The sequence below is a fragment of the Haliotis asinina genome, chromosome 2 (genome assembly GCF_037392515.1).
Source record: "Haliotis asinina isolate JCU_RB_2024 chromosome 2, JCU_Hal_asi_v2, whole genome shotgun sequence".
Classification (NCBI taxonomy): domain Eukaryota; kingdom Metazoa; phylum Mollusca; class Gastropoda; order Lepetellida; family Haliotidae; genus Haliotis; species Haliotis asinina.
In genome coordinates, this window is record NC_090281.1 from 79,013,606 (window position 1) to 79,037,659 (window position 24,054).

General features: G+C 38.0%; 1 protein-coding gene across 1 annotated transcript in view; it reads right to left on the reverse strand.

Annotated features, from left to right (window-relative positions):
* The window catches only part of LOC137274391 (Krueppel-like factor 12), a 55,853-nt gene that overhangs the window by 8,921 nt on the left and 22,878 nt on the right, over positions 1-24,054 (reverse strand). The window contains exons 4-8 of the mRNA XM_067807552.1: positions 18,822-19,397; positions 12,162-12,270; positions 4,302-4,392; positions 3,474-3,655; positions 208-382 (exon numbers count right to left, since the gene is read on the reverse strand). Coding sequence (XP_067663653.1) covers positions 210-382; positions 3,474-3,655; positions 4,302-4,392; positions 12,162-12,270; positions 18,822-19,397 — 1,131 coding nt within the window. The 3' untranslated portion in view covers positions 208-209. The remainder of the gene's footprint in view (positions 1-207; positions 383-3,473; positions 3,656-4,301; positions 4,393-12,161; positions 12,271-18,821; positions 19,398-24,054) is intronic.

Sequence of the window (24,054 nt, forward strand, 5' to 3'; positions counted from 1 at the left end):
TCTAGACTTCTTAGAGTGTCAGCACACTGACACATGACATCAGTTTATCATGAACCTCAACTTAGCTGCATGATTCTGACCACAAGATTGTCACTACTTTAATCTTCAGGCTGGGCAACAACAAGTACCAATTTTAACATCTTTCAGCAATTTGATAAAAGACGAAATTCCGTCCCGAAATTTAAAAAATAATGTGATTTTTCTTACCTTCAGTGCCTCTTCATATGCAGTGAGAGGTGGTCCGACCGAGAAAATGCTCGGTCGCAGACTTGACATTTAAAGGGTTTGTCCCCTGTGTGTTTTCTGTAATGCCTTGTCAGCTCATCTGATCGTGCAAACCTCCAGGTACAGCCCTCCCAGTTACAAACATATGGCTTCTCACCTGGTGGAGAAAGACACATGCTACATTTATACCATATTATGTTATCAAGAGCTTGGATTTCAACTGACAAATTGTCTTCTTTATTGTTCAATGCTGCACTCAACAACATTCCAGCTATATGTTGGCAGTCTGTAAATAATCAAACCAGGCAATCAAGTGATCAACATTATGAGCATCCATCGATACAATTTGGTCATGATGACATTTGTTTGTTGTTTAATGCCAATATGCCAATATGCTAACTATATGGCACCAGTCTGAAAATAATCTACACCAAACAATCTAGTGATTCGACAGCATCAGTATCAATCTACGGAACTGGGATACAATAACGTGTCAACCAAGTCAGTAAGTCTGACCACCCAATTTCCTTTGCCACCTCTTATGACAAGCATGCTGAATACCAATTGTAACCTCTATCTTCAGGGGTCATAAATATTCCTCAACCACAGTAAGTATTTGAGGTAAAGTCTTACAAAGCCAGTATAACGTTGCCAGATTTTCAAAATTGTTTCAGAGCATATCACTGTCTTGACACTTACATCATACTGTGCTATTTGTCATACTAAATTCACAGCAGTTTTGTGACAATGTTTTAATATTTTTAATGTGAAGACCTGCATATCATATCTGAACACATTTGTTTCATTTTGTCGAAAATTTATTTTCAGATAAAACTAAATTTTCAACTTTAATTAGAATATGCGTAGAGGCACCTGACATCCAGTTTAAGTTTTGTCCCAAACCCAGTCAATAAGAGTACATAGGGTGCGGCCAAGTGAATACTTCCTTCAGGCTTTTTCTGGGGACCTATGTCAATGCAAAGACTGGATGCAATACAGAAAACATGGCAAAGTTGACACAAATGTGAGTAAATACAAGCAACAGAATGTTACACTACTTGAGTGAACTCCAAGCTTAACGAGTACTTCATCCTCTCTTTTTTCAGCTGACAATATCTTCAGGAAAATGTTTCACTCTGGGCTATATGCAGTGGAAATGTATGTGTACAAACTGAAGACATATCTGAATGTTAAAAACGTAATTCGTACTTGTGGAGGCGTCAGGAGACTACACATACTCAGTTTTTGTTGGAGTTTGATATTTACTCAGTACACACCAATACTGGCAATGCTTGACTAAGGAAATTATAATTCAACAATGTTAGCCCCTCAAGTGTTTGAACTACAACCAATGAATCATGTTCATTAGAAAATGCTTTCGATTGTAAATTTTTTACAACTAATTCATTGGGTAACTCAAATCAAAAATAAAAATTTTGCTTATTAAGTAATCATGATAGGAAGAATTTGAATGCTGACAATAAATCTTGACTATTTATTTTGTTTTACATAACACAAAAAAGAAATTATCATAAGACGCTGAATATACACTGAAGTTTCCCCTTTCAAAACACTCCTTGTTACTAATGCTAAGGTTCACATAAACCTGACAGACTGAAATCTCCAAAATGACATTTTGTTTACTGAAATCTTTACAGAAGTACTAGAATTAGAGAACTTAAACTCTCACAAATATTTGTACTTATATGCGTCTGTATTCTTGAAAATACTAGACCTGTTTGCAGAGAGAGAAGTTCATTACAACTGATGTAAATCTGTGCAAAGCCCAGGTCTGACATTAGTCATGCAGTAAGATCATTCAGTGAAAATGGATGACAGCTGCGTGGTGTGAGTGAGAGGGTCCAGCTGTCTAAAGTCCACACATGGCTACCTGTGCTGAATCCGACCCACTGAGTTATAGTGTGGTGGTATCAACTGGTATCGTAGGTACTTGCATTAATAGTAAGTGAGTTGGTTTTATGCCACTCTTAGCAATATACCAGAAATATCAAGGCAGGGGTACACAAGAAATGGGCTTCAAACATGGTATCAATGTAGGAAATCAAACCCAGATCTTCAGTGTAACTAGCAAACGCTTTAACCAAGAGGCTACCACACAGTCCCTGCATTAATAGCAAGGTGTACAAAACTGAATGGAGGATACATCATGACACACAAAGGAGTTGAATTACGAAAAACTCAACTCACCTACACAGTCCAACAAAATATCACCATAAGGGACCAGTCATTATTCCCATAAACATTTTTCAGAAGTTAATATCACAAGTGCTATTAAAAGAACATGCAACAAAAACACCTTCATGTAACTTCAAAAATCTAGACAAAACTCAAATAATTAAAAGGTGTGTTTGACTTTAACTTGAAGAAAGTGTCAATACAAAAAAAAATACTTTTACTCCTGTTGGGTGAAAAAATGCTAAAACAACTTTATTTCTCAGCAAACTTTCCTAACACTAACTAGGTCCCTTGGCCTCCATCCCTTTCCTGAAGAAGTACTCTCTGTCACTGAATTAAAAAGAAATATACAAATTTTGACACTCTCTTCCCATCTAACGGAATCTTCCTTTGACTGTCTGTATAACAAGTTAATAATTTACAAACTAACGTCAAAGCACACAATCGAGTAGACAGCTGTCATTCTCACTGCAACTGCTGGGGGCGGAACAGCACACAGTCATCGCAACACCTAGACATTCTCAGTAGATGGCTGAACAAACACATTCGGCAGATTCAGGGGGACCAATTCAATACAGGTGTTTTCAACACCACTCTTGCATACTGGCATCATTGTTAACTTGCCTGAATACCCTCTCGAAGCAATATTACACACATGACTGGTATGTTGCTGTTTCATCACACTGTAACAGACATGGATTTGGCCAGAAGGCAGGATGGACTTCAGTTAAAGTAGTCAAAACATGCCTCTCAATAGTTTGTCGTTTGTTAGTATACTGACGTATTTTAGCTGTACAGCGGTGGTGGGCAACTAATGAAATCTGGACCAGACAATCAGGTGATCAACATCAACAATCTACAGAACTGGGATACGATATTAACCATGTGTTAACCAACTCAAAAAGCCTGACCGTCCAATTCTGGTAGTCACCTCTAATGAGTTTCTAAAGACCAGTTCTAACCCAGATCATCCTGGGTATGTTTAAACAGTGTCATCTCTGTAAAAGAATGACCTTATGACATCCCAGACAAATAAAATCAGTGTTGCTCACCTGTATGTGTTCTTCGATGTGCTTTTAAGTGAGAACTCTTTGTGTAAACCTTCATGCAACCTTCAAAGTCACATCGATGGACTCTCCGTTTTTTCTGACTGTCTGAGTAGGGATCTGTCTTACTAACCATGGTCACCGGGTAGGAACTCTTTGGCCCTCCATTTTCTAAATATTTGAACTGCCTGAAAGAGGAAATGGATTTAAAGAACAGCCCTCTTAAAAGCGGAGCTTAAATACCATGATAGCATTCAAAACCCACAAATGTGCATGTTATGACTCTACGGATTCAGCAGAAATATCAGTAGATGTTTGCAAACTAAAATAATTCATTAGCTAGGTATGAGTTGGCAATGCATTCACAGAATGAACAATAATACGCATAAGACTGGAATTCTGTCATCTTCTGAATACAGACATTTTGAGAATAACTGCCCACAGTTTATAGGCCATTAATTTTGATTGTGTGAACACATTAAATTCCTTAACAAAATTCTGAGAATCTAAGCAGAAATTGTTAAATCAAATATATTTTCACCTACTACAATAAGAGCAGCAAATATACAGTATTAACACAAAACATATACTTATATAACACATCATCCAGCTTAATTAATGCATTTATTAAAACCAGTCATATTCAGACATGCCTGAGAAAACTTCAAATTCAACATACAACTGGACACAATGAGCCTGCATTTCTCCAATGCGACTTTATTACCAAGGTCTGTGATACTATGACCTTAACATTCCCAAACTCGCTATCTTTTCATTTCCTCTTGCACATGTACTCACTACAATAATCTAGAAGAAGACACATTTGTCACTTACTCAGATGCTTCTTTTATCCTCCTCAGAGACAGAAGAGCTGCAGAGCCAATTTTATTGACAGATTCGACAGAAACATTCGGGTGATCTTCATCTGCAAGACAATTTAATCCTCGTTACACAAAAGACTTAGCTTCAGCTAGTGGAATTGCTTTGCAAATATCTTACATCCATCTTGTACCATATTCAACCATACCAACACTCAACTGTCATGAACAATCTACATTTAAGATTTCGTGAATTGACCTTTGTACCCCGTACAGATCTGTTAAACCCACACAGAATTCATTATTTCAGCTGGTTTACGGTTATTGCTCTGTACAATAGGGCTTGGTGATGAAAATACAATTTAGAAAACAAACAAGAAAAATATATTGGGGAGGATTTCTTACACACGCAAGCAAACACAAAAAACAGAAATAAAGTAAAATAGCCAGTTACCCTATATTGACCTATTCAGAAAGAAAAAAAATATATATATATACAATTTCAAAAATATTCACATTTGTGAAATGACTATATATCAGATAATGTAAAGCTTCATAAATGCATCCAAACATAAGGGAAGGTAAGAACTTTACACTCTTATTGTTTGGCCGATTCCTCTAAAGTAGGCACTTTCTAAAGTAGACTTCTTTCAAATTGTCATTAAAATATCACACAAGACTTATCAGGCCATGGCTGACAATGCTGTCATGTTTTGAAGTCCCCCTTGCCACTCACCAGGCAACATGTGCAATAAAGACGATATTTAAACCACTCTGTTATTAAATATTCTCCATACATCCTTGTATTTCCTTCCTTTGTATGTGATAAATAATGCACAAGGGAACACTTCCCTTCCTTTTGAAATAATATCAGGGGTATTTAGTGATGCTGTATCACAGGTATTTTCAGATGAATTAATGTATATTAGTCAATTACATTTTTAAAAGAATTATTCCTAACAATAATACCACGTATTAGTTCCATTTGGAGGTTTTGTTCTGGTCTTAGATGTTTGAAATGCAGTTTAGGAGTGGGGAAATCCTGGAGAACCGGTTTGAAACCCTCTGTGCATGAATTGATAGCATTTTACACATAAAATCAGTTCCACATTTTGGATGCAGCAAAATGTCATTTATTCAGTTCAAGTACAACAACAGTTTTTCATCTGTGGTAACCTACATTCAAGGACAATTTGTCTGTAGTGCCTTACATGTGTCAATACTAGATACAGATACATAAAAACTGTCAACATCTATAATGTGAATGTCAACACAGCTAGGCATATTGACACATATCAGTACGGCCAACAGCCTATAATATGGCATATATCATCCCTGCCAACACAGCTAGGTATATGACACATATCAGTACGGCCAACAGCCTATAATATGGCATATATCATCCCTGCCAACACAGCTAGGCATATTGATACATATCAGTACGGCCAACAGCCTATAATATGGCATATATCATCCCTGCCAACACAGCTAGGCATATTGATACATATCAGTACGGCCAACAGCCTATAATATGGCATATATCATCCCTGCCAACACAGCTAGGCATATTGACACATATCATTACAAGCCAACAGCCTATAATATGGCATATATCATCCCTGCCAACACAGCTAGGCATATTGACACATATCAGTACAGCCAACAGCCTATAATATGGCATATATCATCCCTGCCAACACAGCTAGGCATATTGACACATATCAGTACAGCCAACAGCCTATAATATGGCATATATTATCCCTGCCAACACAGCTAGGCATATTGACACATATCAGTACAGCCAACAGCCTATAATATGGCATATATCATCCCTGCCAACACAGCTAGGCATATTGACACATATCAGTACAGCCAACAGCCTATAATATGGCATATATTATCCCTGCCAACACAGCTAGGCATATTGACACATATCAGTACAGCCAACAGCCTATAATATGGCATATATTATCCCTGCCAACACAGCTAGGCATATTGACACATATCAGTACGGCCAACAGCCTATAATATGGCATATATCATCCCTGCCAACACAGCTAGGCATATTGACACATATCAGTACAGCCAACAGCCTATAATATGGCATATATCATCCCTGCCAACACAGCTAGGTATATGACATATATCATTACAAGCCAACAGCCTATAATATGGCATATATCATCCCTGCCAACACAGCTAGGTATGTGACATATATCATCCCTGCCAACACAGCTAGGTATATGATATATATCATTACAGCCAACATAGCTAGGTATATGACACATATCATTATGGCCAACTTCGCTTGGTATGTGACATATATTATCTCTGACAACACAGCTAGGTATATGACATATATCATTACAGCCAACACAGCTAGGTATGTGACATATATCATCCCTGCCAACACAGCTAGGTATATGATATATATCATTACAGCCAACATAGCTAGGTATATGACACATATCATTATGGCCAACTTCGCTTGGTATGTGACATATATCATCCCTGACAACACAGCTAGGTATATGGAATATATCATTACAGCCAACACAGCTAGTATGTGACATATATCATCCCTGCCAACACAGCTAGGTATATGATATATATCATTACAGTAACACAGCTAGGTATATGACACACATCATTATGGCCAACTTCGCTTGGTATGTGACATATATCATCCCTGACAACACAGCTAGGTATATGGAATATATCATTACAGCCAACACAGCTAGGTATATGACACATTCATTACAGCCAACTTAGCTAGGTGTGTGACATATATCATCCCTCACTTATTCTTTGTTGAGGAATTTCCTATTCCTTCATATCATTATTTGAAACAGACATTAGATACTCCACATTTGGCAATGACGTCGAAAGTCCTTCTTTGTCAACTGTACTGTCAGGAGTGACATTACCGGCAGTTTTATGGACAAATGCATATGACTCACTTAAGTGCTGATGCAAAGGTCATTAAGGTGAGAAACAGGTTTTAGAAAAAAAAGTAATTTCGGACTGATAAAAGATAAACAGGTAAAAGGTATCAATCTGATTAAATACATTCTTGTATATAACCAGTTCATTTGTCAACAATACACAAAAACGAGCGAATGAGTTTAGTTTTACACCACTTTTAGCAATATTCCACCAACATCGGGGACACAAGAAATAGTCTTCACACAATGTTCCGATGTGGGGAATCGATCCCGGGTCTTCATTGTTACAGACAAACGCTTTAACCACAAGGCTATCCCACCACCCCTGGTGCACAGAAGAGTTATGGTGGGCAGAACGTGTGTCCAGCAACGTACTTGTGAGATTGACATATTGCAAAAATATGCCAAAAAGCAATTTTGGGTAAAAAAAAGTGAGTGAGTGAGTTTAGTTTTACGCTGCACTTAGCAATATTCCAGCTATATGGCGGCGGTCTGTAAATAATCGAGTCTGGACCATACAATACAGTGATCAACAACATCAGCATCGATCTGCCTAATTGGGAACTGATGACATGTGTCAACCAAGTCAGCGAATCTGACCACCCGATCCCGTTAGTCGCCTCTTACGACAAGCATAGAGGCAAGCATATGAAGGCCTATTCTACCCCGGGACCTTCACAGGTTGGGTAAAAAAGAAGTAAGATCAATAACGTAGATGAATGGAAAGATTCTCAGTAGTTCTGACATTCCATGGACCTCACCGACAATGGCATATGCTGGCATTCTCCAATTTGAAGATAAATTCACACAGGTCAAATATGACCTGAAAGAGTTAAGGGAATAAAGACTGCTATCATAATACCTATAATGTTTAAATATAGATTATCGCAGGATATAACAACATTTTCTAGACTTGACAAAGCTGTGTGATCTTGTGGGAAAAAGGTACAAGGAAGAAAGCTTCAAATGTTGGAATTTTCTGTTTCTCCCATGATGACTGATCAATTTTGATTTAACCATAGCTTGTATAAACAAAGCAGAGGTGACTGGGTCAGTAGGGTTATATTGCTGTTTATTGTAATATTCCTGCAATATCACAGCAGGTGACACCAAAGTGGGTTTCACACATTGTATCCAAATGGAGAACAGAACCTGAGTCTCCTGTTTAACCAGTGACCATTTTAACCGTTTGGCTACTTCACTGCCCCTCAGGAAATATGACGTCATCCCAACCACTAATAAGTATTGCTGCTGTAACACAAAGTGATCTTAGCGTAAATAGTATCATAAGTCAATGATATCGTTCTGGGGTTATGGTCTCTTAGCAACAAGACTGCATCGTGCAGTGGGACACTAAGGACCATTTTACAAAGCCATCAAACCCCTACATGATGAGTACACCTGTCAATAGTTTGCGTTACAGTATGGGAGTTACCATCACCTTAATGCTCTGTTCCCTTTGTGAAACCGGGCCTTGTTGTTATGTGGTTAGCCATTTCAGGGGCCATTCAATGAGTGATCATTTTGAAGTGAGGGAGTAAGTTTAGTTTTACACCACATTCAGCAATATTCCAGCAAAATGGCAAAATGACAAACCAGTGATCAACAGCATAAGCATCAATCTGTGAATCTGGGAAATAATTACTTGTGTCAACCCAGTCATGCAATCGTGTTAGTAGCATGGGTTACTGAAGATCAATACTAACCCGGACCTTCTTGGGCAGAATATTGTGCAAGTCCATGCAGATGCCATGCAGCAGTTTAACATGGCCATCTGGCTCAGGCACAATATTTTAACCCTTAAACAACAGCTGTTTGTATCTTTCTTGGCTTGCACTAGGCAGGGTAATAACAAATTCCATATTTTAATATCATTGGGTATGATCTGCAGAATTCATACCTCTGATCATCAGTTATCTATTAAGATGCTTTCTCCCCTGGACAGTGGGGTGGTCTTCTACGCAAGGTTGTCATGACAACAGTATGATCATTGTGAAACAAGTTTCGGCTTCCATGTTTTACCATCTGTTTAAGTTGTGCAAACAATTACCCTAAAAATTAAATATTTTTTTTTTATTTTACCACGGAAATCAGTTGCCTGCTGGTAAGTTTGATCAAAGAGCGATGTGCACAAAAATATGGTGACAATTATTTCAAACTCAAGTGTCAGTTCGGTCAAGGCCGCTTTGAAGAGTCTTATAACATGTCAGCTTATTGCAGGAGGAAATCTCAAGATTTTTAGTAACTTTTACCACACCAGCGAAATCCACGATAATTTTAACAACATAACCAAGATGAAACTAGGGTTCAAACATATGGTTTCAGCTTGCACAAGTGATGAGTCTGTGAGTATGGTTTAACACCGTTTTTAGCAATATTCCAGCAATATCATGGCAGAAGATACCAGAAATAGGCTTCACACCTTGTACCCATGTGGAGAATCAAACCCGGGTCCAAATGATCCAAACTGATGGAACTTTGGACACAAGACAGTAAAGCACATAACATGGATAACAACAGTCAAATCATACCTTACAAAATTTCAATTAAGTGAGCAAAACAGTTTTTGTTTGTGTTTCCAAAATCAAATGAAAATAGTTTGGCAGGAGAATAAACAGTTGTTCGATATTGTTTGCACTGCCGAAAAAAAAAAAAAAGATGTTTTGGTTCAACATGTTGAAAACCTTAGTCCCAACTTTGAGTAAATATGTCAGGCAACTGCTGTCAACTGCTTTCAACAAGACCCACCAAGCTGAACATGCAGTCACAAACTGGAACTGCCTGGATCCAGTACCCTGTTCGTGATTGACCTGTCCCAATCTGAGTCTGACTCCACAAAGCCTTCATACCACTACAACATTCATAAGTCCATGATAAACTTCAGAAAAACAACAGTTCATAACATTACAATTGCTCTGTGGAATGACCTGACTGATAAAACTAGTGGTTGATAGCATGAACAACAAGTAATATCAAGGGCACAGAATACACACAATCATCAGTATCACACATTTCAATCACCTATGCATTAATCACATATACCTGACATTATATTTGGCTCAACGAGGCAGTATATATTACATAATCAAAGTAGGAAAGCCATCATGATCCACACAAATTGTATTGGCTGTACTGAGTGAGTGAGTGAAATTTATATTGACATCTTTGGTTTAAATACGTACCCCATTCATCAATTTTTTACACACCTTGTGGACTTTTCACAATAATTACAGTAAGAATTCTGGTTATCAAAAATAACCCTCAGCACTTTGACTGTCTGAAGTCCATGTTATGACACTGGCGTTACGATCACTTAAGTGCTATGACTGCTTAATACAATACGTTAACAGTAACAACTGTGATGAAATAACCTCAACATCTACTTTCACATCAGTTACCATGTTGTGTAAGAGGTACCAAGAAGATAGGAGACACCATTTCAAATTCTTGCAACAGGAAAAAGATTCAGTACGGTAACAAATAAAGCAAGCTGTATCTTTTCGGTAAAAAACATTCAGCAGTATCTGCTTATCAAGCAGGAAAACCCATCACATTAACATTTCAAACATACTCCTAAAATGTTGAAAGGCAATCAATCTGCTGAATGAAAAGGCACTACAGATAACAAACACTTCTAGGATGGACAGCAGCAATTCAAAATTCAAAGCAACCATCAAACAGTGCAAAGGTGTTGTTGGTCCCTGAACCAACAGTGCTGGGACGTGAGAGAGGGGAATGTAACCATGTCAAGGTGTGGCCCTGCTAGGAAGTTAGCAAGCTTGGGTATAAACAGCAGCCAATCCCAGGACCTGCATTATGGTTGTGTTCCACAAGGTTTTCTATAGCATGTTTCCAGTACTAAGTTTCAACAAAAACCCACATACGATAGTTTTAAGGAAAACCCAACCTGTACTGTCTTCTGAAAGATGAGGTAATCAATGTCTGTTTCAGCCTTATGAAGCATTGTCCTTGTTTAGAAATCACTAATTATTTCTTACTGTATACACTGTCTCAGAAATCTCTGAAAAAAACTGTCATTCAAGAAATAATAAAATACATGTAATTACAATGTACCTAGGACATGATAAGTTTCACAGGATGTTCAGAGATTCTCCGTTCATCGTTTACAGAATTATTAGCAATAATGAACAGAATTAATCCAGAAACTGCCCCGAAATAGAGATGCCACAAGCAAACATTTACTTGTATTTAAATATAGAACATTTCACTTATGATAACCAACTTAAACCCATGCTATATATATATATATCCAACAACCGTACTGTACAATTTATAACAAACACCTAGTTGCTGTTCACATACATATATCCACTTAATGAATTATGCCTACATGATATATGGAGAGATGCATATTTCTTTAATACCTACAGCTAGCTGCTGTCGATATTTATCCATTCTGTCAAAATATATTTAGTTTCTGTACAGATATATATCAACTTGATCACCTTCAGCGAATTTTTAAACAAATTCATATTTATCACACATCTGTGAGAGAGATATATCAACCATACACAAAAGATTCTTTGAAAGTACAGCTAGTTGTTCTACAAATATACATCAGCTTCATAATTCCTGAAGATCCAAATGATCATCAGATACATTGCATTCTATAATGACTAACGTAAATACTGGATTGTGAATGGCTAATGAAATTCATTCAGATGTATACAATCATGTTATACACCTCTGGTTTTCTAACAAAGGATTTTTTTAAACCTTATTAATATGGTTATGATAGAACACATTCAGTTTTAAATCAGATTTTGAGCTATTTTAATTTTGTTTTTGTTTTTGATTTTCCAACACAACATGTCAATCTCACAGTTATACCCAAATCCACGTATGCACACTGTACAATAGTCACTATGTATACCATCAACCTTAGCATCACAGCTATACAGATATCCCACCTTTTCTTCCAACGCGTAAATCCAGCCCTTGATGAACATGCATATCCGCTACAAACTCTGGTAGTCCTAGTGTTCGCTTGACAGACAGGTCAACAGGTTCAGTCTGTGGCTGCAATAAAATAACTAATGTCAGTTCATGTACAAGTATCACACGTACCACCTTCAGTCACAGATACAATATTGGCAAAATAGTCTCAGATATCATCATCATGCTCAAACAAAACCATGTACACTCACATCAAGCCACCATGGCAGAGCACAACCCCCCAGAGAGGCTTATATTTACATGATATATGGCAGAAGGACGTTGTGATTGCCATAGTCACACGGGATAATGTCAACTCACATCGGCCATGTAGAGAGACTGGCGGCAGGCACACCGAGGTATCACCATGTTTGAGTCAGAAGCAGATACATGAAATATTGTATTGAGTAGGTGACTCCACAAGGACTTAGTCATTTGACAGGAAAGTGACGACAGCACAAGTGGAGCGTGATAAACTTCACGGGTCGTTGGCCAGCGAGCCGCCTGCAGACTTTCAGCTCCTGGTGTGCTGTGAATATGTGCTTTTTCACGTTTAGATTTCATAAATCTACACTATCAAATTCTGTGTTGATCTCTTGGTTAACTATTCCTGTGATACAAATCCTCTTCAAAGGAAATTTTGAATAACACTTTGGTGTTTTTTTTAAGAATATCCTTGTTGACATGTACACACCCAGGGAAACATAACAATTTCTACCCTGCTTCTCAGTAATGCGTGAGTAATATTTTATTCCAGAATCATCACATACTACTGAATTCTACCAGTTTCAAGACAACTGACAATAAAGCTATTCCATAAAGTTAACACTCCTTCACATTTCTAGCAGACGTCATTTTTTCACACGTCTGCTCAATCAATTATCGAACAAGTACAAACAAAATTCATAAACAAGTAATAAAAATAATCTCTTGCAGTATAACCATTTTGAAAAAAAAAAGTCACCAAAACCTACTTTAGTCTGTTGTTCCCAGTATAACCAGGCAAAATGGTCGGCAGTTGCACTAGACATGTGCATCCTTACACTTCCCTCTCGCCCTGTGAATAGGCGGTGGAAAGCTAGCCACACCTTATACATACAGTACAACAGTGCAAGCGTGGATGGTATCCAAATTTACAAGGGGAGAGGCTTGGCTGCTATTAAGTGAAAACCTCGGCAAACTTCCACACACTTTTCAGAGAGCCCAACCAATCAAGCAGTCCGAAAATGGGTATCGTTGCAAAGACAAATTTCAAGCGTCTAATCAGAGGACGGGTGGTGTTGTCCTAGTCTTCATGTCAACAGAGCGCGCCCCAATTGAAGGAAGTGAGCGTACAGGATGCTTGACTCGATGAAACTGTAAAAAGTTCCCCAGGATGTTATCGTCTATGACCGTTAAACAACAGACAGGGAATTGGTGAAGGTGTCAAATTGTTGTCAAACGCTTATCAAACATCAGAGAGGGCTGGTTTGACTTCTGGAGACCTGTTGGTCCAATCATGCATGACCAGGAGATCCAGTCTTGCAGGGAAAACATAGCCAATCTTTGTCAATATTGAAAGAGTTTTAGCTGCTGGTTGTGTATTATTACATGGTGATGAATGAGTAAGTGAGTGAGTGAGTGAGTATGGTTTTATGCCACTTTTATTCCAGCAAAATTGTTACAATATTTTGAGTTCAGACTTCCTAAAACCCCACACACCAATCTCTAATAGTCTGAGTATAATTGACTGAGTGAATAGGTTTTATGAGGCTTTTAGCAATATTCCAGCAATATCACTGCTGGCAACACCAGAAATGGGCTTCACACATTGTACCATGTGGGGAGTCAAACCTGGCTGGGTCTTTGGCATGAAATGTAAACACTTTGAACACTTGGTTACCCCTATGCCTTTGGTGATCATAGTTGAACTTGGCATTATTCAAGACAAATTACTGTGTGGTCACTAAGGAAGGTCCCCGTCACCATACATGAGTTGAACCTGTTTTTTTAGCATATACCACCATGCTATCCCTCCAAACCTCAGTTTCAACTGAACATGTTCGAGTCATCTCCACTGAAAGCTTTTATAGCTTGAAAAATTAGGAAAAGGATGTACAAATATTTCACTCAGGTGCTGAACAGGATCTTCATAATAAACTACCAGGTATTTATTCAAAGTCATATTTAGTTTCAGACACAGAGTTGCCCTATTTAACATATATCACAAGAAAATAAACATAAAATCAAAATGGAGGATAAAACTATGCTCATTACAGTTTCGTGCTGGAGTCAGACTGTGCATTACTAGATAGTCACAAAAATTATATATCTCTAGACCTTTCAATACATTTTGTGTTAAAATGTGAGAAAGTGAGTTCAGTTTTACACTGCTTTTAGCACTATTAAAGCAACATAATAGCAGGTGACACCAGAAATGGGTTCTACACTTGTATCCGATGTGGGGAATCGAACTTACGAACTCATCAGCGTAACAAGCGAACACTTTAACCGCTAGGCTACACACAGCGCCTAGTCAATCAAAAAACTAATACAATAATTATGTATTCTATAACAATCAAGAAAAAAAGACGCATTAATACAAAATTATCAAAATATATAAAAACTCATTAATACGTCATCTTTTCATTTGAATGAGAAAAGATGCATTTACGTCCTGTTATTGTTCATCGCTTCTTTTGAATAATTATTAGGTTTATCTTTCTCAAAAACATCTGCCTCAAATAGACATCTTTGAAAAGTGGGTATGACACATCCAAATTAAAAAAACAGGCAAGAGGGAGAATTAAGTGGTGGATGGGTGTGGTAAACAATAAACTAATGATTTATTTACTCTGGCCTAATGTTTCCTGTGACATCCAATGAAGACCTGTGGCCACATGAAGCAACGTGTCCTGATGTACAGTGAATGAAACAGAAACCACTCAGGTCATTTCCTCAACCTAAAACTACAGAACTGACGTTTAACTCTAGTACTTGTGATTCCTGAATATAACACTAAAACAACAAACGGATTAAATGTCGATGGTGAGTTGAAACTGATTATAATAGATGTTAAAAAAGATGTTAAACTGTTAATAATAGATGAAACTAGCACGAGGAATTAGAGCAATTAATGTTGATCTGTATGTTCAGAGTTTCTTGCGAAACAAAAAATATAAGTTGATTGGCATTAAATGCACTGATCCATATCATAAGCATCAGATGACATACACTGATCAGTTCATTTACCCATACTTCAGAACTATTTCAACCCAGAAACCCCAAGGGGTCCCGAACTGACTTTGGCATTAGACCTCAGCTGTCTCACCAAGGACAGCTTACACTGTGTGCCTGAGATTTCAACGTAGTTAATATTTGAGACAGTTTATTAGGATGTGTATGGTAGGGGAAGATTGCAATGTTTCCAATGGTGACCCACCACTACATTAATGCCACGTGATGAGCCACTTATCTTAGGAAACGGATGAGTTTTAAAATGAGGCTATATAGTCAACATTTACTAGATTCATTTACAGTTTTAAACCTGAACCTGTTAATTTTGAAAAACTCCAAAATCCTGACATGGAATTCCATTAAAGCTATTTTCTACCCAACATTCAAATAGCAGAACTTAATGAAACCAGCATGGCATTTATATGCCAGTATATAAAAGATGTTCATGCCTTGTTTCTGAGTCATATATTACTATGCAAGCTCTGACCTCAAATATCACATATTCTCTAACCCACTAGTGTTTAAAGAAATTCCCATTCAAACATTTCTCATCAAGGTGTGGTCTTTTTTATACAAAACCATCTCGTGAACTGTTTGAACTGGGCAGTGGTCTTTGGAACTCCTCTCTGACAAAAAACAAATACAGGAAAGTGTGCCTACAGAGTCCAGCTCCTTCGCCTGCATATCTTGAGTAGCTGCAGGCAACAAGGCCTCTTGTCGTTCGTCAGCCCGTGTCGTTGTTGGCACAGCGCTGTTGACGCCACGGCGACCACAGTTAGCGGTGGACGACACACTGACACATCGCCTACTGGGAAATGTAAGTACTAGGATCAAACACTTGAGACGAATGTCAGGGCGAAACCGACTCCCGGAGGAAATGTGTTACCGTAAACTCCACAAAAGTGTTTGTCAGTATTATAAATTGTTTCACTGAGCTATCAAGCTTGTAACAGCAACTTATTTTATGGAAGCAAACTTTATAGAAGATGCATAACTTCATGAATAACATGGAAAATAAACAACACACATTTCGAGACACATTTTGATTATGACAGTTTTTCATTATTGGAACAAGGTTGGTATTTGATGAACTGGCTCCGTGGCTAATTGGAGACGACTGACAACAAGCCCTCTCATCATGTCCTCGTTAGGGTCCTTAGCATCATCAGGTGACACATCAAATGAAGTGAAGTCCCCAAACCACCTAGCCTACAGGACAAGACCCAGCCAGCAAGTATGTGAAGGACGCTCTGCAATTGTCACAGTCTGATCGCACATGAAAAACCTATTTTCTGGTCAACTGTTTTTACAAGTGGATAATTTTCACTCCCCAAAATCAAAAGGACTTATGATTTCAGATATATGGGAAATAACAAGTCTCTTTCAAATATAGCAACAGCATGAACATACAGGATTAAAAGTTACCATAAACAAATCAATACATCAGAAAATACATTACATGTTTTTTTTATTAGTTCAGTCATTTTTGTTTGGGTCTCATTAGCCATTTTTCCAACTGACTGATTTGAATCAACAGCCATGGTGACCATATTTTGGGGAAAACTGTTTTCACCACCTGTGTGACTGTGTACATCACCTGTGATCCAACATCTGTGAAGCAGCCCTGATCTCAAATAGTTCCAACTTATTTTACTCATATTTTGCCAGCTTGTTTCATATCATCAATTTCAAGTCAGGTCTTGTATGTTTTTCATAAGCAGGTGCTTAAATGATGTACACACTATAACTCCACCTGAATATCAGCTATTTCAGGACTACACTGTCTCAGCTATGAACCAAAATCAATCAATGGTTGACAGCTTGCTCTTAAATCATGTATGATGCAAAAAGTTCAACTCCAGCGGTATGTCTTCTTGCTTCTAAATTCTAATTCGAAAACAAGGAACTCACTTTGAGTATCAATCTGCTTTACATGACATGATGATTAATGCATATGCTGCAATATTTCTCAGGTAAATAAACCATTCTCGACCTAACAATCAACTGACTGACACTACATGCACGATCCATTGTATTGAGATGCGATGTGAATCCATCAAGTAAACCAATGAGAAATATTTTTAACCTGATCCATGTTGCAACCATTTTTGACCACCAAAGGCTGCTACTAACCTAGGGTACTGATTTGTACCACCCCACAACACACCACCCAAACCAATATGGAAATATGGCAAAAAACAAAGAAGTTGTGGTTGTGTAACAGTTACACGAAGGGTCTACAGTGTCATGAGTGAAAGCCTTCATTGCCAGGGCTGCTCCACTGAGTAACTGAGTTTGACACCACATCAAACAGCAAAGTCACACCTGGGACCCCGTAACACAACCAGGTCACTGACATATTTGTCTGTCCTGGATTTTACCAAAAACGATTTCTTAGGCATGACCACACACCAGCCTTGCCAAGTGTGTACTACAAACTAAGTCATTACGTGGAGTGATTGTATTGTTATAGTAGGCACTTCCAGATAAGCATACGATTCAGGTACCAGTTTCACAAAGCTCTCATAAGCCTAAGATATCTTATTACTTTATTGCAGCATTCATACTTCCTATTTTAAAGTATATGAGGTATGAATGCTACGAGAAAAGAAGCAAGAACTTAGGTTTACGAGAGCTTTGTCAAAAAAGTACCTCACTGTATGCTAATCTGGAAGTGCCTATTATAACAACAGCTTTGTGAAAATGGACCCAGAATGCCAGCCTTTGAAGGGGCTCAGTTTTCACTGTTACATTAACAAATAAGCAAAAATATAAAGTGATTACATTCTCTGATTACTAGTACCTATTACTGGTTTGTTTGGTACAGAATCAATTTCTTACAGACCAATTTTACAGACAATTGTCATTCAGCAAGAAAATGGCTTGGGATGATGTTTACAGCAGAAAAATGGCTTAAAGTTCAGTTAAAACAAACACTATAGGTTTCTAGTGGAATCTGATTTTCCAAAATGGTTGCCTATTGTTGAGCTATTCAGACTGCCAGCAACAACTGTTGACACTTGTTTGCCATTTCTGTGGCATCTTTTGACAAGAACGGGTAAGAGCTTACAGGCCTCAGACTAAAGAAGCTTTAGTCCGAGTACTCTCTTTTCATAGCTGACTTCATTATGTTACAAAAAATTTGAACTTGCTTGTCACTTCATCCAATATTTTGCAAAAGTTAAAGAATAACACTTGTTGCTTGATTTATAGTTAGGTATTCAAAATAACCACATATCAGTACAGGTATTGTACAAAATATTTTTTCTCTATTTCATGGACCAATAAATAAACTGGCATTGAAAAAACACATTCAACATTAGTCTCATTAAATTGAAGCATAAGAGGGATAGTCCTGAAAAGAAATTTCTAGACCTGACAGACGACCAATTCTGTAAAACTGACATAAAAATACAAACCTTTCCGTCTTTATTTCTCTTCACTGGACGATTAGTAACGGGAACGTGGACACGTTCAATTTCATCATCCATTTCATCATCATCATCCTCTTCCTCCTCCTCATCATCAATCGGCTCCTGTTTAATCACTACATCGTCAGCACCATTTGAATTTGAGCAGTTAAAAGCCACCTCATAGTCCCCGTTCACCGCTTCTGTTTTGATGCGCTTCTTTAACGCAAACATCTGGCCCACAGTTCCACTACTGGAGTGATTAGGGCTGCGGTTAGCAAACGCAGATTTGATCTGACTCAGCTTTATAAGGTTGTACCTTGCGTCGTTTTGGTGAGATGGTCGATGTAAACTTTTGTTCAAGTTTACTGTGTTAATACTGGAATCGGCCTCGATGGGCGTGGGGGCGTAAACTCCCTCAGGAATACTGTCTATTGGGTAGGCAGGGTCCTCCAACCCAGGGGATAAGGACTGAGGGGTGCTGGTGCCACTGGAACCATCCATGTCGCAGTGAATGTCTCGACGATTATCAGGATGGGTATGGGCACTAGGATTGCAGTCTTCCGTCATGGTGTCAAGGGAATGCTGAAAACAACAAAAAAACAACTATATTTGCGAGTCCATCACACAGGAAGATCATGATACTCTGTAGCGTGGACCAAACTAACTAATGAGTGTATGTATGGATCGCTGCAACATGATGCCCCGACTGGGATGGAAACTTTCAGTAAATGTGAAGGAAATATAATAATTTGTTAAAAAAGATCTACATTATTGTAAAGTTATTTCTCAACAGAATTCCAGCAAGGTGGACACCAGGTAATGATTTCCTAATCTATACCCACATGGGAAACAAACCCAAGCATTTGTCATGCCAAGTCAATACTTTAACCATTCATCTACCTCCTCAATGCTCATCAAACATAACAAAATTGATTAGAGAGTGGGTGTTAGCTTATGTAACTGTCGGTAGTATTGTTGGTTTTTAAAATGCTGGCATCACCATCCAACCTTTTCAGTACAAATAAAATCAAAATGTAGACTATTACTGTTGAATGGAGTTGTATGAATTATCTGGATAATCTGGACTATTATTAACTGACTGATAACAAATAGCTGGAAAATTGTTAACTGCCAACAACAAAAGCATCCAGGTATTATCTCATGCAGCAGAAGCCTGAGAGAACTGAAATCAACTTTAAACAGGAAGAATGAATGGGTTTGGGTTTACCCCGCTTTAACTTATCTTCCAGCAATATCACAGAGGCACACACCAAAAATGTACTTCTAACACTATACCCCTGTGGAAAACCAAACCCAGACCTTCAACTACTAGACTAACCCAGCACCCAGAAATAATCATGACTACATACTACTTGTGTAGGAGGGCTCTGGGGGTAAGGTCAAGGAGTAAAGGTTGCAAAGGTCAGGACCTGCTGTGAGTTGATAGTCGATTCTTACATCTGGGTGGGGTGGGTGTTTCTAAACAACTAATTTACCTATTTATGAGTGGTCAAGCATTATTATGTATATTATTATGTATTTTCATGTATATTATGACAACTTACCCTGAAACAGTCTCTTAATTACTATAACTGGCACGTCAACAAAACAACAACATATTTACATGGATATGTGTACCATATAAATATCTTACCCTACAATAATAATTTGGTATATAGATAGATAGAATAAGTGTATATGGATGACAACTTCTTTAATACTGGTACATGTACACTGTACACTGGCTACTGGCCAGTCGTTTGTCATCATTTTCAGTAAGTTTGAGTTTTCTGTATGGACTTGTCTTGCTACGTGTACAATACTAAACTACTTCATTTGCCACAAGCTTTACAATCTTCAGCCTTCTGTAACATGTCACTTTGTACAAAAGATGCTTTAAGGTATAAAAAACATATAACAAAATTCAAAGTATTGAAGCACATAAATGAGTATGTCCAGTTTAATGTCATACTTTAGTTCAGTACAACAAAATGGAAGTTTTATAATAATGAGTAAATTAGTGAGTACATATGGTTTTACATCGCTCTTAGCCAAATTCCAGCAGTATCATCACGAGAAACACCAGAAACAGGAGTTTTATAATAAACTATTATAATATTTCAAAGGCCACAAAAAATAAGACCTGTTAACAAGTTGTAAGTGTACTATTAATGAAAATTCAACATTTTAATAGCTTGTACATACATACCTTTTTAACATCTAACATCTGCCACCAATAGATATTTAAAAAGTCAATATCAACAAATAGTTGTAAGACTTTTTAAAACCATAAATGGCCACTTATCAATGAATTAAAATATTTTATACATCACACTTTTCTTTTCCAATGGATATTTTTTAAACATCACACTTTTCTATACCAATGGATATTTTTTAAACATCACATTCTTCTATACGTATGGATATTTTTTAAACATCACACTTTTCTATTCCAATGGATATTTTTGAAACATCACACTTTTTTTTGTTCCAAGGATTATTTTGAATGCATCATAATAAAAGTGTGAGAATCAAAACTAGATCGTTCAATTTATAACAGCTGTCTTAGAATTCATGAAAATAAATGGCAATGAGACCACACCCAATTCCTCTCATTAATAAATCAAATGTGATAAAGATATATTTTATCCACACCCACTCAGTATAATTTTCCAAAAGTATATCAAATAATAATGAAATTATTCTATTTGTTGAGGCAATATTATCATAAATGCTTCATAGAAATGTATCAATATAATCCAACGTTCTCAAAAGGTTGACAACAATAGACAGTGTTGACAAGAAGGTGGCCCCCAAACATTGAGACCCTCAGCTTTTCAAAATCTTTACGAAGTAGACAGTACATGCATTCTAATTGACAACCGTTAACTTTACAGAGGTGGTACTGAACGTAACATCTGTTCAAACAAGCACTGAATACACAGAATCTTGCCATAACAAACGATATAAGGCCACTCCCTTGCCAAGATTTTCATCAAGGAAACTTCAACAGTGCCACCATATTCGAAAGAAAAACTTATGTTTGGCAATATACTCACAAAAAGCATCTCTGAATAATCTGTATCCACAAGGTATTCCAGTGCAGCTTTTACACACAAATCCAAGTTTTAGTATTGAGAAAGCCTACTGAAGACAGTGAGGTCTAGTTACAAACTGAGGTTGAGCTAAACTAGTGGGACGTGCCTGCCCTTGGCTGAATATTGTCCTCAATAGCTTAGGGGGGTGAGCCAGTGAGTCAGGCGACAGTGGTGGTATGCTCGCATGGAGAGGGGAATTGTGGGAGTGGTTGGGAGCGGCACGGAAGGCGATCATTTTCACATTACATCAGAGTCATGCCTGATGAAGTAGGGCAGATGATTGGTCGATAGCTGTGTTTACATCTGAGTGGGTGAGGCCCTCTATAGCAGGAAAACATGGCCACACAGTGCTGTGTTGTATTTGGTGCAGTCTACGCCTACACCTCGTTATAACACTACAAGGGGATGTTTACCTCAAACGCTTATGTCAGTGCGTTAACTGAAGCTATTAATTTTGGTTGTGCTTACAACGAGGTAATAATGGTTTTTCCTGCCTTGCCCTCAATAGCCCCAAATTATTATTTGACTTGAACCTATTTTATACAGTTAATGGGATAAAGATTCATAACTTGACTAAAAAGTACAAAAAGTTTACAATACGCAAAGTATACATAAATAAGAAAATATAAGAATATCACAATACCAAAATCACAATTGTTCATAAAATAGCATTTCAGAAAAGAATATTTGTTGCTGAGACCAACATGTAGTAATTATAGGAGCATAGAAGATGGGATAATTGATTTATCTCACTAAAGGCAAGGCTATAATTCATAGACACACATAATAATTGTACCCGATCAGTGTTATCTCACTGATAAAAGGCCAGGGAACACAGCAGATTCTGACAGCTTGGAGAGGGTTAGGGATGAGGGTGAATGTGAAGGGGTGACAGATCCTCCAAAGGAATGACCTGAGGGTTAAAGAACTAGTAAATGGCCTTATTGTGAGGGCAGCTATGTCATAACAGTATATAATTCCATGTAGGAAGTAGTTCTTATAGTGGAGTAGAGGGTTGGAGTGGAGTATGAAAGCTGGTTAGTGGTGCCGGAGAGGTGAAAACATATGGTTGGTAGGGGTGGGGAGGTGTAGACAACGGTTGGTGGGGCAGGGGGAAGTATGGTCAATCGGGTAGAGGGTAGGGATGATGGCAGGTGAGGAAGATAGAGTGATGGTCGTTCATAGGTGGGGTACAGGTAGTTGATGAGGCAGGAGACAATTCTAGGGGAGATACCTCAGGGTGGGGGTGCTAGTAGGTCAGGGTAGAGGTAGACATTTAATCCCGGTTAGTGTGAACTCTGTGACAGGTTGAGGAAGGGGTGGGGATGGGGATGTTAATTAACAACATGACCCCCAGGCACAGACTGTCAGCTCTATTGAACTATATGGTGGGAGGGGATGACCTATAAATAACTTTATGACCATAAAGCACTTAGTCCCCCAGCCACCCTACGCAGGGTTTGTAGGCGGAACTCTGACCATATACCCTCTCAGGGGGGGTGCCACTAATACCATCAAACATTGACTGGGTTGTCTTAAGTTTCATTATTTATAGTCTGATGTGTTGCATAGCTGTACTGCTGTTGGCAGTTACATTCAACACTATTCAACACTAACCTGTTATCTTAACCTACCCATGTTAGTATTACTTTTGTTACCATGGAACCATTAGAGCTATCCCTCATGCACTCCGACAATCTCACCATCAACAACAACCTTTAACTGATATTTCGTCTCAGAAATAAATAGAGAATAGAAATACAGTCAGTAATTCAGATGGAGACCTGAACATTCCTTAATTCCCAAAGCTGAGACAATCTGGTCTTGCAAAATCATGCTCGAACCTAGATGGAGTCCTTCCTTATTATTCATGCTATTAAGAGTATGGGAAGCATTATTTGAATATGTAAACTGTAGCATGGCAGAGTGATTGACTGAGTTTACTTTGTGCTGTTTTAGAAACATTTCAGCAATATCACACTAGAAATGGGCTTCAAACATTGTATCCATGTGGGGAATTAAACCCACAAGGGTACAAGGAGTGAATACTTTAACCTATACTACCCCGCTGCCCCATGGTGACCATGAAACAGGCCAACAAATTTAAGATCAATATAAGATGCCACCAAAACCATCCCTTT